Source organism: Alosa alosa, chromosome 11 (assembly GCF_017589495.1).
Source record: "Alosa alosa isolate M-15738 ecotype Scorff River chromosome 11, AALO_Geno_1.1, whole genome shotgun sequence".
NCBI lineage: Eukaryota > Metazoa > Chordata > Actinopteri > Clupeiformes > Clupeidae > Alosa > Alosa alosa.
In genome coordinates, this window is record NC_063199.1 from 1,090,396 (window position 1) to 1,108,264 (window position 17,869).

The window sequence follows — 17,869 nt, forward strand, 5'->3', positions numbered from 1 at the left end:
GTTCAAAACATAAACGAAAATTCCAAAATTCCGCCCCGTAACTCATTTTTCATGGGTTTTACGGGTTAGAGTAATGTTGTCAAATAAGCCATTACTTCAATTCATCGTGTTTCCTTACTCTCTGACAACATATGGTGATCATTTTTGGAATGGTTACAGTTTATTTTCCATTATTTCCTACATACTGGACCTTTAAATAGCTGAGTAGTTTAAATGGTTAAATTATTTAAAAGTGAATTATTGTAGTGAGGACTTTTATTTTGACACAGTTGTGGGCAGTGGAAAAGGACCTGTAGTCTTAAGAGAATGAGATTGTATTCTTAAAGCCTGAGAAACTGACAGGTGGTGCAGGTGGCCTAGCCACCCGGCCCAGGATTCTAATTACAGTGCATGAAAATGCACTGTACTGTTATCCAAACTTTTCTTATTACAGTGCATGAAAGTGCACTATTTTGTTCTTCCTATTATTATTTTTCTTCTAACGTGTTTAATGTAGCTTCAACCATTTAACGTAGAAACTTTATTCAAACTGCGTTGCGTAGGTCTTACTAAGGACGTGTGCTTTGTACTTTTCAACTTTGTAACTTTTATACTTTTTAAACTACTAAATATTAAACTATTGAAAATTTCCCCATAGACTTAACATTGGCGATTGTGACATCACAATACAGCCATTAAGGAATTAGAATCCTATGCCAGGTTTTCAACAAAGTTGAAAAATATAAAGCACACATGTCCTAAGTAAGACTTACGCAGCACAGTTTAAATGAAGTTTCTACATGAAGCGATTTTTTTTTTTTTTTTTTTTTTCATTACAAAAATAGACACTCTAACACACCTTATGTGCGATTTTGGGAACTCTATGATGAATAGAACTATTTATTATTCAGAACTATAGAACTATTTCACTATTGACTGACAATGGGTTACCATCGAAAACATAGCCTGGAAAAAGCAACAGTTACCCGAATAATGTTTGAATGACTGAATAAAAAAACCTAAATATTTATCCTGCAGAGGAGTTGCTGTTTACATCTCGTGGCAGTGTGTCTTCAGCTGTGCTTCATATGCGCCTAATCACTTTTATCCGTCATTACCAATTTGGAAATGATGGTAATTAACTACTCATTGTGAGATGGATTTTGTAAAAGCTTTATTCTAATTATGTTTCCCCTTTGTAATCGTGTAATTTGTAACGTTTTGCGTGGATGTGCGCTGGTGCGCGTTCCTATGGATGAGAGAAGCAGGGTGTGCACCCGTCCATATCACTGTTGATAATGCAACAACACGTCAAGGATTTCTTACCAGTTTTCTCTTGGTCAGTGGCATAATGATTTTTAGAGGGTGTAAGATAGCAATTTTGGATCGTACGCCGGAACACACCTTCTGCCACACCCCTGGGCGCAAAGCTTAATAAAAGTAAAGCGCATGGCGAAAAATCCGAGACTAAAATAGGAATAAACTTTGCGTTGGGATAATAATACGCTTTGCGCCAGGTTTTGTGTTGCGAAAATAGGGCCCTATATCATGCTACTATCCATAACTTTATTATGTAACGTTATTCAGCCTATAAAAAAACATTTCGACACCATGTTCATTTCATTGATTCTCTATATCATTCATACAAACAAGTAAGGTACTACAAACACTAACTTGACCTCTCATCCTTGTTATTGCAAACACTAAATGGAACAAATGTTTTCGTAGGAACTGAAGTTCATATAGGTTTTGCTCTCTGTGTACTTTGTACTCCTGATTTTTAATTGGTTGCCAGTTGTTGCCGCTGAACTCTGTCATTGCTCATTACCATAAAACAGCCTTCTGTTTAACACTCTGAACGCCCAAAATGCGACACAGGCGGCTTTGCAGCTTCTCGCTGCTAAGAGATGCTGGCTCTCATAGAAAATTAATGACGTCGATAAATGACAAATTTTGCAGCTGTAGTCACTCTTGGTGTGTTCACAAAGTTAGGTTTTTGATTATCTGTCCCCTGTCACAGATAGAGAGACTCGAGGAGGAGAGACTTGATCTCAAAAAACAGTTAAGAGTCATGGTGAAAGGAAAAGGTAAACCACCTATTCAATCTTGTATTTGAGGTCAGCATGTTCCTGTTGTAGTTATTCTAGATATTTATTGTCTAATGAAACAAACTAATGTATGATTTCATTTAGTTGTGTAATATACTTTCACTCAGGTATGACGGTGAGCAGTGAACTTATGGCTAACATCTACACACAAAGAGAGCCTGCTATTGCATCCACAGAAGATGACAAAGTTAAAAAAATGGTATATCTGCTTTCCTTATCAAGTCTTGCTTGCTTTTTAGAAGGCAAGTGCTTGAAGTACCATGAAATATTTTGATATTACTTATAATATATACAGCGTACGAGTGTGTGTGTGTGTGTGTGTGTGTGTGTGTGTGTGTGTGTGTGTTTGGGGGGGTGGGGGGGGATTTCACAGAAATACTTCACATTTTCACATTTACAATATTTCACAGAATGAACATCTTCGGATGGAGCTTAAAAGCAAACAGATAGAACTGGAGCTAGCAGAAAAGGAATCATCTGAATTTAAGGCCAAACGTATGTTTTCTTCTCTATACTATGTTTTTAAAATTAATTTTAATGTGAATTTAATGTGAAAACAGATTATCAGTCAATGTGCATTATCTTTACAGTTAATGAACTCTTAAATGAAAATAAGCACCTGGAAGAAGGCATTAAAGAGATACTTGCAGCTTTACAGGACAGCCAGAAAAGGACACACACAGAATTGGGAATTAGTGTTCCCAGTTTGGAAAGACTTGTGACTGTGAGTTTGGTCTTGGAAGGTTCTCTCTTTGACATATGATTTTATAAGGTTGAGAAGTTTCAGTAATTCACATTAAAACATTGCCTCAGCTTTTACCTGCTAGGAATGTGTTCATATGTGTGGCTTTTTGTGTACATTAAAGGCTTTAGAAATGAGAAATTCAGAAGGAACGCCTGAAACCAATCTGCAAATTAAGATGCAGATTGACTATTTAGCAGATCGAAACCATGAACTCAGACAGGAAATGAAAGGTGTAAGGGAGGATTCAGCGCTGACTTTGAGAGAACTGACAACGGCCAATGAAAAGGTATTCAATTTCGATACTTCTTAAATGCTGTAATAATAATTAAGCTCCATATATTCAAGTTGTCAAGTAACTAGCTGACTGAAATTGGAACAAATATTCAGTACTGAGCTGATTAAACATTTGACACTGACTCTGTAGCAATGCCAAATGAGTCAGTCATCCCTCCAGGCATTGTAGTTTACATTTTGGTTGTGGTAGTCTTTTTATGCTTTTTATAAGTCACATATGATTGGAAAAATACAGTCCTATATGAATAACCCAGGAATATGTGGTCCCTATGGTATGGGTTTATAAAGTTGTGCAGTGCAAGCATTGTCAATTTTACTCATTCCGTTGTTAAAGTTCATAGTTACCTGTGGCTTAATTTCACTCTTTCCATTTTCACCACTGTGTACAGTGTTTCCCCTACAATGTATTCATCAGCGGCGCAGCGCCGCTCCTGGAATTTTGTGCAAAAAAAACGTACTGTAGCCTACATTATGTTAACCAAGGAACCAAATTAAACACGCCAGCGAGATAGCTTGTCCCTACCTTCAGTAGCCTATTCCCAGATAAATTCCACACATTGTTTCGTTTTTGTTTGTGATACAGGCAATGCTTTCAAGCCCTGTGATGCTAACATACCTAGACTGTGAAACTAAGGTCTAGCTTGCCTATAGGTGGGTTTAATTGAATTTGAGTAATAGGATACGCAACCATTTACATCTGGAGATAGTTTGTAATTCCTGTAGAGCTCACCAACATTATAGAAATGATACAAGACACTTAATCTCCTATAATCCAAGATAGATTTTCTTCGAGTTTTTGAGCATTTATTTTACCAAATGACAAGGAAAACATAATTCATTTCATCCACATATTCTTATGCACCATGCACAACAACGCTACTAAGTTAGCTTAAAACGGTGAGAATCAAGCAAGCCTCACAGGCCGTCATGGCATTAAAGTGACAGGCACTCAATTCGACGTGCACGTTATGTCATAATTTGTAACTCAATCTGTCCATTTCTTTCACAAAATCCACCAGAAGTCACCATTTAAGGAGTAATTTCTCTTTTTTTTGGGGGGGGGGGCTTCCTACGATCAACAGCACTGCTGCTGGAAAAATTTCTGTACCGTTAATTTTGCACAGCAATCGCTGCAGAATGTTGCACTCACTTTTGTTTGAATGTGTTTTGGCAGATTATGCATTTGGAGAGTGAGTTAGAAACACTGATGAAATCTAATGTGAACAAAGAGGGTTTTAAGGGCTTGTTCATTCCCGAGGAATTGACACCATCTAGTGTGGACACCATCAGCTCTCTAAATGATTACGCTGTTCGACTTCTGCTGGTTTGTTAAAAGCATATTTCATTCTTAAACAATGTATACATTTTTGAAAGAACATATTTATAATAGACTAGATATTTCAGCAGTTTGGTCTGATTTTGTGTGCCATGTAACTATTTTCTTTTAGGAGGCTAAAGATAAAGAAGATATATGCAAACGACTCCAGGTGGCTTTAAAGGAGTATAGAAGGAAACTAGCTGTGATTCGGCACCAGCAATGTCTTCTATATGAAGAATACCAAAGGTTTGGTTGACAAGAAAAAGTATCTCTTTATAATTGAAAAAAGATAGCAAACGATTCTATTTAAAATATTAACTCTAGCTGGTTTTGATTTCAGAGAGAGAGCGGCATGGCAGAAGGAGAGAGAGTTACTTAAGGAGGCAAATAATAAGTTGGAGGAACAGAAAAAGGTGGATGAGATGAAGGTCAAAGAGTTTACTGTGAGTATGATTTTAGGCCTCATTCTTAACACTTTTTCACCTTCACACCTTATCACAAGATCGTATATATGGCCACAAGATTGAATGTGACGTAAAACAATGATAGTTGTAATTACTGTCAAAATGTTCTCTTTATGAGTCTCGCACTCTGTGCTGCCATGTTGCCGGTGTGCCCGATGTATGCTTAAGCAATATGACATGAGTGGGAGGGGTGTTGGCAGTGTTTCCCATACATTGAACCTTTATTTTAACTATGTAGAAAATGTTATGAATTGCATCCACACATCAGCAGCCGTTTAACTGTGTTACAATTGCAAGGGTTCCCTCACAAACGTCTTAAAGTGACAGGCACTCAATTAGACCTATACACTACCAAGCCGATCTTAATACCCAATAAAAACATAATGTAGTAATCTGCAAATCTCTTAAACTCATATTTACTTGCAAAAAGGACACAGACAACATATCAAATGTTGAAAATTACAAATTTGACTATTTCATGGAAAATATATGTCACTTTTCAATTTGATACCAGCAACATGTTTAAAAAAAAAGTTGGGACAGGGATAACAAAATGCTGGAAAAGTTGTGTAATGATAAGAAGAAAACAAAAGGAGCAATGTTTCTCAACTAATTAGGGTAACTGGCAACATGATTTGGGTATGAAAAAGAGCATCCCAGAGAGGCAGGGTCTCTTAGAAGTAAAGATACAGCGGTATTCATCACTCTGTGTAAACCTGTGTGCACAAATTAAACAATGTAATTTCAATGCTTCTTAAGATGAAATTGTGAAGTATTTGGGGGGTTCATCATCTACAGGACAATATATTATTAAAACATTCAGAGAATCCAGAGAAATCTTTGCAAACAAGGGAAGGAGCTGAAAAACACACTGGATGGTCGTGGTCTTTTGGACCTCAGATGGCACTGCATCAACCAGACCTGTTTCCACACCTGTCATTGTATGGGCTCAGGACAACCTCTGATAACCATTGTCTATGTGCACAGTTTGATACTCAATTCAAAAACTGCAGCCAAAATTGTATTGAGACACAATACAGAAAATACCACCGTCTTATTTGGGCCTGAGCTTGTTTAAAATGGACTGAGGTAACATGGAAAAAGGTCTTGTGGTTAGACCAATCAAAATTTGCCATTCTTTTTGGAAATCATGGATTCATCTGGGCTAAAGAGGAGAGGGCCTGTCCAAGTATCCAACCTATCCAACTTGTTTTAGCGCTCAGTTCCAAACCCATTATCTATGACGGCATCTTGCACATTTGGCAAAGCACAATCAATTCTGAAAGATATACAGCTTTTGAGCAACATATACTGCCATCAGGCAATATCTATTCCAGGGAAGACCTTGAATATTTCAGGAAAACAATGGCAAAATGAACATTTTCTGCACATATTTAAATAGTATTTATCCATAGAGGAAGAGTCCATGTGCTAAAATGGCCTGTCTGCAGTCCAAATTTGTCAAATTAGGGGCATAATGGAATGAAAAACATGATTAAGACTACCCCATACTGTTGAGCAACTGAAATCGTGCATTGGGGAGTAATGTGACAACATTTCATTCTCAAAACTCTAGCAAATAGTCTCCTCAGTTCCTAAACATTTACAGAATTTTGTTAAATGAAGAGGTGAAACAGTGCAGTTTCTTTTGCTGAAACACGATTTTATATCCCTCCTACTTTTTGTCACGAAAATGTAGAAATGCAGGGAGTCAAAGACGTTGAAATTGGGGGTGCACGCACCAAGCCACTTGTTGTTTCTGTGTAGACAGGCCCTTGGCAAAACTTGACATGCAACTGCGTTCTGTTCTCACAAACTATGAGCCTCCTCGACAAGAGGATTATTGGTCCGCGGAACCGCAAAGTTAAATTATGCCGGTGCTTCTGTCACACGTCTAATCATTTGCAGCAAGATTGAATGGTATTATGGAACCACGGACTGAAAGAAAAATAAACTAAAAGTTTGCCCAATCAGGAAATACTTCTTAATACTTCTTTGGTGTTCTCAACTATAGAGGCATAGCCTACAATTGGTATGAGCGCTCATGCAATGTGTGTGCGTCCCTGCGCAAGTGAAACTTAACGCAGGAGATAACGTGGGTTAGAAGCAACAATATTTAAAACAACAACAACGACATGGATTCCTGTAACCAGGGATGTAAACTTAGTGGAGGCTAAACGCAAGTAAACACAGTTAATCCTTTTATATTTATTTATATTCCCTTTGCATATGTTTGCAAACATGCTTTGGGTAGACTTAAAACGTTTTTGAATTTGATCTTACAGTTCAGTCATTATTCTGTGTCTTTTACATTTACTTTACATTTAAAAATTATAGTTAGGCCTATGCATTAATAGCCCAGTGATGCCTCAAAATTAAGCTTTTGTCTGTTAGGCTACAATAGCATATATCGTAGCAAATATAGCCTGTTGCGGTGACGGCTTTAAAAACATTCACTTGTCATGCTGGAGTGAACGCAGACCATGGGCTTGCACAAATAAATTAATTAGTGAGATGATCTGCATCTTCATTCACCTAAAGCCACCATGTCACATGAGCTACACAGAAAAGGGGCGCTGCTTGCTCTGTTCTGTCCCTCCCAAACTGCATTGAAATGGTGTGTTTAGTAACAAGAATTTCAAAATTTTCCTGGGGGACAAAAGCCCCTGGACACCCGCCAATATTGTCCTCTGCCCCTGCCTCTGCCCCTACACCTAACATAAACGCACAAAACTGAGGGTAGAGCTAAGGGAAGCATTGGAATTGGCCTTAACCCTGCTATTGTTACCTGTGTCAAACTAGAGGAAAAATCCAGCAACATGACAAAAAGTGAAACAGAGGCCTTACCCAAGCTGGAATCTAGAAAGGACACTATTGTCATAATGAATCTGGCAGGGTACCCGCGGGGTCTTAAAACAGGGTGTCTGCAAGGTAGGGCTGGATATCATTCAAAATGTACGGTGCCAATTTTGATACCTTGATGTCGATGCCAGTTTCTAAATAATACTTTTTTTTATACCATTGTTTGTAAATCAATTTCAACAACAAAGATGCATTCTTCTTTAGTGGTGAAACAAATCAGTTATCAACATGAGCATATTAAAAATAAATACATTCTCCTTTAGTGGTGAAACAAATAACAAATCGGTTATCAAAATTAACATGAACATATTAAAATAAACAATATGTAAAAGATTATTTCTGTATAGGCCTACTTAACATATGGGTCATTCTCAGGGTACAATTCGCGTCTCAATGATAAAGATTTAGTTATTATCAAAAAGATAAATCTTTATGGAATCAATTTTGAACAATTATGCTAATAGAACAACCTTTCAGCAAAAACAATGCTTTATATTTATTTTAGACCCAATTTATCCACAAAATATTAACTAAATTACTTTTTTTATTATTGACTGTCTCCGACTACAGATTCATGCATTCAACTTGACTAAACATAATGTTATTAAGTCTAACGATCTATTTTTTGGAGATTAATTTACTAACTGTTATAACATCAATTACATACAATGTCTTTTTTCTGTATATATACTCTTTTGATCCCGTGAGGGAAATTTGGTCTCTGCATATATCTCAATCCGTGAATTAGTGAAACACAGTCAGCACACAGAGAACTCACAGTGAGGTGAAGCACACACTAATCCTGGTGCAGTGAGCTGCCTGCAACAACAGCGGCGCTCGGGGAGCAGTGAGGGGTTAGGTGCCTTGCTCAAGGCACCTAACCGGCAACCCTCCGGTTAAAAGTCCGAAGCGCTAACCAGTAGGCCACGGCTGCCCCTTATTAAGTGAGATTTAAGTTAAAAAAATGATAGATTTTTCTGTTATTACATCATTTTTTTTAAATAAATACTTGAAGTCTTACAGGTTTAAGCTCAGCAAATACTTATGTTAACTTTGAGGTGTGTTCTATGATTTGAGGTGTGTTCTTTTTGGTTTCTCTCCACTTGAAATGTACCCCAAATTATAGAATGACCCATATTCAGTATTAAAGTGAAGAAATGTAAATGTAGCCTAACAGATTAGTGCAAGATTTTTTAATTGCAAACTGCGTTGCACATAAGCATCTCTTGCACATAAGTGACATTTTGCTTTATTGGCATCCACCTTAATGGAGTGGAGCCACACTTTGATTTCTTTGCCATTTTTTATACTACGTGAAAAAACAATACACCTCTCAAGACAACGTGCCCCTTTGTATACAATGTGTCCATGCTTTTTTTCCTATGGCAAAATAACGTGGATTTTGGATAATCACACCTGCCAAAAAACTGTCGATAATGTAGAGCTCTGACGTTTTGCCCTACACACATTTGTCATCTGACAAGTAGTGGTTTTTGTGTTTAGATTTTTGCTATGGGAGTTGACCAAAACGAACCCCTCAGCACCATAGATTTTCATAGGCTATCACATTTTTACCCACAATTAGCAACTTTAGCATAACAATTAGAGGTGTGAATCGTCACTGATCTCCCAATTCAATTCGATTACAATTATCATGTCAGAGATTTGATTCGATTCCTCGATGCATCACGATGTGTTGCTTTTTCTATTAAAGCCATATAGGATATTTGACTTGACGGAATGCATTAAGATACTGTATAGTTCAATATAATACAGTTTTCTATATTTCTTCATATGGTTATGTTTTCATCCAAAAATAAAAGTAGTAAGATACAAACAATCTTTTTTATACAAAGGCTGAACACAGCAAACAATTGTCAACAAATTACAGCATTTCCTGCGGATGACAAACTTCACATGGAACATCCATTTTCATATCATCAAACAAATTGAACAGAAATGTTGTTAGGCCTACATTTAGCCAACACATCTTTACAATTTCATGTCGACACTAATTACCATATGTCTGTACAGAAATCAACTTTACATTTTTTCACTGCACAGCATATTATAGGCTACATATATTGCCTGATGAAAGTGGAAAGCTAAGAGACATAGGCTACCGAAGTTGTGTTCAAGATCTGCTCCAGTGAAATCCGCGTGAATGGACAGACAACCAATCTGAACACTGCGTGTGCACCAACCAGTGGAATATTCCACATTGCCAGCTTTCGCTGGGCCTAGCAAAACCGCTACTACTACGCCTTTTATAGTTATTGCTCATCTGAAATCTCTCCATGATCTATGCACAGGTAATGCACAGTCCTATTGTATGGCATGCATACCACAAGATTTTCAGCGCTATTGCTACACGGAGGAGAAAAGGTCTGTGAGCTAAAGTTTTTCAGTCCTTGAACAATCATGCACGAATCGTATAGGACGAACACGGAATACCCACAGAACTTTCGCAAATATAAGCTTCTATTGGTTACACCAGACAAGCAAGCTTTTTTTCTTTTACTGTCTATGCATGCGAGCAGTGTGTATGCGCTCAGCTATTGTTGTTGTTTGATTGAATGGGAAAAGGATTCGGAGCCAGAGGCTACAATTATACCCAGCTACAATTTGTAAGGTAGCCTATCACCAGAACCAAGTTAATGCTACAGATGTATAGTCCAGTCATTTTATGAAAAAAGGTTGAACAAATTGCAACAGAAGAAAACTTAACTGATTTTGTATCCTCAATTGGTCCTGAGTAAGGGGAAAAAAGCCCGAAGAATCCCAATAGGGGAAAGTTTAGAAAAAAAGACCTAAATATACCCTATTCATGCGCTATACAGTATTTTTCTCACGCAAATAGGGGAAAAAAATTAGCCTTCACATATCACCATGAAAATTAGTTGATTGCATTATCATACCGGATATGTAATCATCCCACCTCTTGTAAATTTAACCTAAGGTGGCTTTAAATACCATGTCCTATTCTCTACACCTGACTAACATATGCATTTGTCATACAGACCTTACTGTCCTGTATCTGACCCTAGGCAGATGGTGTTATGTCTCCATGACATGGTTTTATGAGATGTCAGTGTTTCATATTGTGCCTTTATTTTGATATGACCGCTGCTGGTTTCCGGTCTCTGTGTGTTCGTTCAAACTTATGAAAGTAAACAGCTGAACATGCCGTGGCTCTCCCAATTCTTTTAGTGTTTTGCACACACATAACATTGGCGACGAAGATGGAGCTTGCACTCCCAGCACCTACACCTTTCCTGGCATTACCGGACGAGCCTCCGGTACCGTGGATCCGTTGGCTCCAACATGCCCTGCCAGAGGACAAGCATGCCAGCGCTGTGGGAAAGACAACCACTTTGCCAAAGTCTGTCGTTCTGCACCGGCCAACGGTCAGGCCCACGACAGGCTGGGGCTAGCTCGTCGGCCCCAACACCAATACACTCAATCAGCTCTGCCCATGTGTCCTTCAAGACGTGCACGGTGGAATTAGATGGGGTCTGTGTACCGTTGCTGCTGGATACCGGAGCGGCTTTATCTCTTCTCAACTGGGCCACAGTCAAGCGCTTCCTGCCCCATGTCATGCTGCAGACACCTTCGGCCGTTCTCCATGGATATGGCAATGCACAGATCGACTTAGTGGGCTCCCTCAGCTGTTCAGTGCGACACGGCAACAAATCCATGGCTTCCTTCACCTTTTAGGTGGCGCGGCATGGAGCTAACCTCATGGGCTTGGACCTTATCACCAGCTTGGGCTTCACGTTCATGGACAGCTGTGGGGCTAAGATTGTCCAGGTCAGCACACCAAGGGAACAGCGATGACCAGCACTCTTTTCCGGCCTTGGCTGTATCTCCGCTTTCACCCATCAGCCTCTACTTCACGTGGACATACACCCGGTCATACAGCCTCTCTGCCGCATTCCCCTGGCACTACGAGATGACGTCACAGCAGAGCTGACAAAGCTGTTGGACATAGGCATCATTGAGAAAGTCAACACCTCACCCTGGATCTCTAACCTGGTCATTGCGAAGAAGAAGTCAGGGGGTTTGCGTGTGTGTGTGGACCTGAGGGCGGTGAACAAGGCCGTTGTACCCAACAAATACCCGCTGCCCACAGCAAAGGAGCTGACTTCTCAGTTTTACGGCTCCACAATGTTTTCAAAGCTTGACCTCCGCAAAGGCTACCTGCAGGTACCTCTGCAACCGGACAGCCGTAACCTCACCGCTTTCGTCACACACGCAGGCGTCTTCCGCTACACCAGGCTCCCTTTTGGCCTATGCTCCACCCCTAGCTGTTTCCAGATAATAATGTCCACCATCTTCGCTGGTATCCCAGGGGTGGTGACTTCAGTCGCGCATTACGAGGCGTGAAGCTGCGTGAAGCTTTAGTGCCACTTTCAGCCGCTCTGCCACTGTACATCACTCTGCCACTGTACATCACTCTGCCTGCCGGCCCTGCTGAAAAAGCTCGATTTACCTCGATTTAGGCTACTTGGGTATGGCTTAAGGCTTGACTACACGGTGGTAACGGAAATCGAAATTTGCTGTTTACATTATTGTCAGTGTTGGGTTAACGCAACTACGCAAATCAAAACAGTGCGTGATAATTGAGCCAGTAGAGAAATAACTGTTCAGAATTAATCTGTAGCCTTGGGTAGGCTTTTGCGACATTTTTAACAGGCTACGCTATAGAGGCTTAGACAACTATGACCCACGTTTTGGTTTTCGTAAAATTAATTTGCCCTACTTCTTGACTGCAATGTAGTCAATTGACTGCTTGACATGTCATTTTTTTTCTGTACAATAAACAAATACATCTGCTTTATGCCGCAGAATTACATATTTGGAACTTACATAGTCCAATGCATCATTACACTACGTTAGTGTTTCCCAAAACCATAGTAGCAACGAGCGTTAAAGAACCACTATCGTAAAAGTTGTGTAGTTAAAACTACACCTCTCGACTTGTGGTAGAATCATAGTTCCAGGGATCTTCATGTCAAAGACGTCACTGACGCCAGTTATTTGTTTGCAAATTAATAATTATGAATATATTTAGGTTTCTAATTTTTATTTACACTTCTAACCACCATACATCCATATTTTAAATTGCCCAAGGCAGAAAATACATAAATTAAAAGTCAATTTGCAGCCATGTGCACGTAAGTAAAAGTCACACACCTGCAGATAATAATAAGGTGGTGCGCACTTTTTGACGAGTCAGCTGAGAATATGTAGCCTTTGATTTTCATGGAGGGGGGGGGTCCTTGTTAGTTTATGCAAACCAAGCCAAGAAGGCTGATTCTAATTTTGATAATATGATCTGCATAAAAGATGAACTTAGGTATACAACGATGTCAATATTGTTGTCAAAATCTTAACCCAGATTTCAACTCTTGGACAGGGGACTGGTAACTGCTGTGCAACGGTGGCTGTCATCTGCCGGCCTTAACGCAATGCGCCACAGAAGTATGTGCAGGTGCCCGTTCACGTGCTACTAAACGTCATTAACCACCTTAGTTTCCAAACTTCAGTAGTCTGGACTATCATGGTCCAAACTTACAGTACTATGTAAGTACGACAGTTTTGGGAAACTTACATGTTGGTTAGTTGAACGATGCATCCTGTTAGTAAAAAGCTAAACTCCGTAGTTGTACGGGAAACGCACCCCAGATCAACTTGTAGGCCATTAGCAATCTGTTTATTTTATTTTATGAAGCCTACACAGTAGATCACATGCCACATTCTCATTTTCAATAGACAGATGCAATAGCCATTGGTCAAGTATTGAGTATAAAGCAATTAAGATAGTACCCTATACAAAAAGTACTTCATACTATCATAAAAATTCGTTAAAACGAATAGCATTTTGCAACTTGACAAAACACTGGATTAATGGTGCATTCAGAGCACCTCGGAATGACAAGGACCGCCCCCTTGGCTACTTTGTTTTTCCGACAGCAAGTGTTCATGTGCGCTTTGCCAACGGAATGTGTGACAAACACGGATGCCACAACAAAGGTTAAAACATACACTCACTAATCCTAAACAAACAACTGTATTTGCTTAAAATATAGTGTAAGATGCTCGTGAAAGAAATATATGCAGCTTTCAAGTGATAAAAAGGGCAAATTCCCAGGTTCACATTAAAACTGTTGGACATGAAAGGCCACATGGACTACAAACAAACTACAATGTGACTGGGCAACTCTGTTAGCAAAATCTAGCCCCAGCTTCCGACCTCTGACTCACACATTAAGTGACGTGAATGACGAGGAATGATGATGTTTTCACTCGGAGAAAGGTTTTTCCGAAGCCCATGAACGCTAGGTTAATATCGTAGACACAGGAGAAAACTTGTACAACCATTGGCCCGTGGGGAGAGCACATGCCAGTTGCCTCTCCCTTCAGTGCTATGACTCATTCGGCTGTGAGCTTGTTTCACCAAAAAAAAACTAGCAGATATCAATGCGTCTTTGTTCATGGGTTTGGCATCACAGCAGAGGCTTAGACAACTATGACCCACGTTTTGGTTTCGTAATTTGCCCTACTTATTGACTGCAATGTAGTCAATTGACTGCTTGACAGGTTATTTTTATTTTTATGTACAATAAACAAATACATCTGCTTTATGCCGCAGAATTACGCACTTACGTACGGGGTTGGTATGAGGATTACTGTTAGCGCAGGATTTATATAAAATTCTTCAACAGAAGGCCTGCCGCGAATGCAGGCTTGCCCAAAAAAAGCCCTGTGGTTTGCGGAGCCTACAGTAAGTAGGTCTTAGTGAGTTAGGAGTCCTCTAGACTTCTTTTCAGCTGTCTCAGAGGTGGGAAGTTGCGTTCGTTGGGGGCAGGGCCGGATTAACAATTCATAGACCCTTGGGAACAAATGTCTGATGGCCCCCCCCTGCCCCCCAACCAACGTGAATCGGGCGGTCAGTTAATAGGCCTATCGTGAAGATTTGTATTGCCATTTAAGGCACGAGCGCATCTGTGAGGCCAAGCCTCACTAAGTAGCCCGTTTGTTTACAACGAACATTACATTTAATTAAACTGCTTAATTTAGTTTCAACATTTTGAATATCAGTGTCGGGTGAATTAGGAAATGCCTTATGGCTGAAAGCTGCTTGGGATCCCGCCTGTCAAGCAATAACCATACAAAAAGTTAAAAACAGATGACATGATGCACGTCATTGACATAATGCGCAAATAATATAGCCTAGATATTCCAATATATTCGAATACATGTGTTTATTTTAGAGGGGATATTCAAACGTCATTTTTGAGCAATTTTAACAGCCCTAGTCCACTGTAGGCTACGCCAATCGTCTATTAACACCTTCCACCTAACCCCAGTGAGTGGGGGTCGCTATAATGCGTGTGAAATAGCACCATTGAGTAGCCTATGCGAAATAGCCTTAAAATGGATTTTGGTGTTATGTGCCTTCTGGTTTCTCCACCTACTGGTTTCCTTTGCGCGTGCATCGCTTTACAGCAGTTGTCAGACATTCACAAACAAGTTGTTTTAGGCGGTTTGAAAATTCGCTTTTCATCGCCATGGCTTCGGCTACATTACAGCCACTTTCGGACAAAAGACATGTAAAAATATATGTTTTGAAAACTAGCATTAAACTGGATTCGATCCATAAAAGCAACACATGCGTGACTCTCTCCATCCTGATTTCCTACTCTTTGAGCCAACTAATATGTTACGCGAATCAATTAACTATTGTAGGCAACACCCAGGTAACATGTTGTCCGGGCTATCTGAAACAAGGGGTTGCCTCTCATCTATCAACAACTGGTTACCTTGGGCTGCTACAGTCGTCAGTGCACTGTGCACAGTAGGCCTATGCTACTCTTTGTGGTTGATCAACTAAAAATAAAAGATGTATTTGGTGATGACGTTATTGTAGGCCTAGTAGACCTAAATTCTGAGAAATTAAATGGTACGAGAAACGATCTACATAGCGCACCAGACCGCGATGTCTTCAAGGGTTGAATGAAGGGAGTTTGCAAAAATGTGTGTATTTTTCAAGTCAATAAACATTCTTAATTTTCGAATGTCTTTGTCAGGGAACATCTGACTTTTAAAAACCATAGGCCTGGTAGTCGCTCAGACAAGGAGTTATAAAATAAAGGCAATACCATTTGTGTCACCTAATGCAGTTCAGTGAATTAGCAAGATACCATCAGAAGGCAACAATCATAAAGCACAGTGCACGCGCTCTCTCCCCTGCGCATATAGCTGTCTGCGTGTTGTAGGCTAGATTTGTGTGAGTTCTATCTATCTGCTTTACTTTTGTGAGTTGCGACCACGTAGGAGGTACCATTTGCGACCACGTAGGAGGTACCAGTGTTTAGCTGTGTCACAAAACAATACGCTTTGTCAGACTACTTGATTCAGGGCTATATACATTTTAAACATTCGGGGCTGAAGACCCGACAAAGCCTTGCGGTAATTCTTCAGGTGGGAAGTGTCAGGAATTTTCATACGAGAGACGCTCTCATTGGTGGTTAGTATATGAAGTAGGGAATTGACAGCAACATATCCAATCACATTATGAGAGATGCTGAATTTAACATAAACTGATTTGATTTTAAATGAATGTAAATTTAGCGGGACTGTAAGCTGGCACTGCGTGGGTGCTTGATGTTTTCAGTGGGTGCCGAGGCGGAGCACCCACGGTATCGGGCCATGACAAGCGTATCTGGGGTTGCATCCATTACAAACAAACATGCAATGTGAACGTCTGGGATTGGGGAGAGCACTAAATGCTCTTTTGAATAAGCACAAAGTCAAGCCTTTAAATGAAAAACACTCTTTAATAATCAAAGAAATAAACGCTAATGAAGTAAACTTGTGACCATCAAAAATAGTTTATCGCCTGTAACTCCGTGATAACAGGACGCAACAAAAAGGCATTTGGCTGAGCAACGGAGGTTAATATGCTCTATATTTTGTCCAAATGATGTCTGTCTATCATCGTTGCACTTTCGGAGAAAACCAGAATGTTTCATTTGTCCTGGCGTTTTTCTACTGGCTGCAAGCGGGATTCACTACCGCCGTTAACCAAATATTTCTTTATTAGGGCAGGGCAGGCATATTTCTGGCTATTAAATTATTTCTAAACCAGTCTGCTAAAGTCTGTAGTGAAGTCTGTGTAGGGTTTTCCAGCTCCATTTCTTTTTACGAGACACCCTGCTCACTTGAGACCTCTGCCGGTTGTTGCAGCGTCACTGGAAAAATACAAATTAAAGTCGCGTGATGCCGCGAGATGCCGCGCGCGGACCGCGAGGGAAGCTGGCCAAGTCGAAGCACTGCCCACTGTACGCAGTGGGGGCTGTGCTGTCTCAGCTCCACAACGGCACAGAGCGACCTATTACATTTGCCTCCAGAGCCCTCAATTCAGCAGAACAGAAGTATTCCGTCGGGGAGAGAGAGGCCCTGGCCTGTGTCTGGGCTTGTGAGCGGTGGCATATGTATGTGTATGGCCGTTCATTCACATTACGGACGGATCACCAAGCACTTACAGCCTTGCTCGCGACGTCTGGTTCTGGGTACAGGCCTCTGCGCATCCACCGATGGTACGAGAGACTTCACCAGTACAATTTCATGCTACAGTTCACACGGGGGCGAGAGAATGTGGTGGCGGACTTATGGCTACTACATACTCGCCACAACCGACCAGTAGCGTGACAATGTGACGTCAAAATGACGTAGAACTCTCTGGCGCGCCAGGATTTAGGCCGGGTAGCACATGGTAGCGCACCACTCTATTGAGCACGACAAACCAGAAACCGGAAGATGAACTAGTTTGAGGGCAAGCGAGAGTTGCAGTGTTTTGATACAGTTGTGAATTTTTAATAGTTTGCTGGATAAGTTAACAAAGTTACCAGCGAGAGTTGCAACACATGGAATTAAGAGGAAAGAATAGAAACGATTTCTGAAGGCCTGAACAAAATCTCTTTCCACTTCAGGAAATTACACAAACTCAGCCAGCTGCTAGCTAGCTAGCCAGCTAACTAAACTGTTTAAATTATTAAAATTTCCCTCGGGATGACTAAAGTATCTATCTATA

The 17,869-nt window shown here is 40.2% G+C and overlaps 1 protein-coding gene across 1 annotated transcript in view; it reads left to right on the top strand.

The window, feature by feature from the left end:
- Positions 1–17,869, top strand: part of cep290 (centrosomal protein 290) — a gene marked incomplete in the record, with an annotated part of 207,938 nt that overhangs the window by 123,117 nt on the left and 66,952 nt on the right. Inside the window, 8 exon segments of the mRNA XM_048256361.1 lie at positions 2,000–2,066; positions 2,195–2,286; positions 2,498–2,582; positions 2,678–2,811; positions 2,954–3,118; positions 4,301–4,450; positions 4,575–4,690; positions 4,785–4,887. Coding sequence (XP_048112318.1) covers positions 2,000–2,066; positions 2,195–2,286; positions 2,498–2,582; positions 2,678–2,811; positions 2,954–3,118; positions 4,301–4,450; positions 4,575–4,690; positions 4,785–4,887 — 912 coding nt within the window.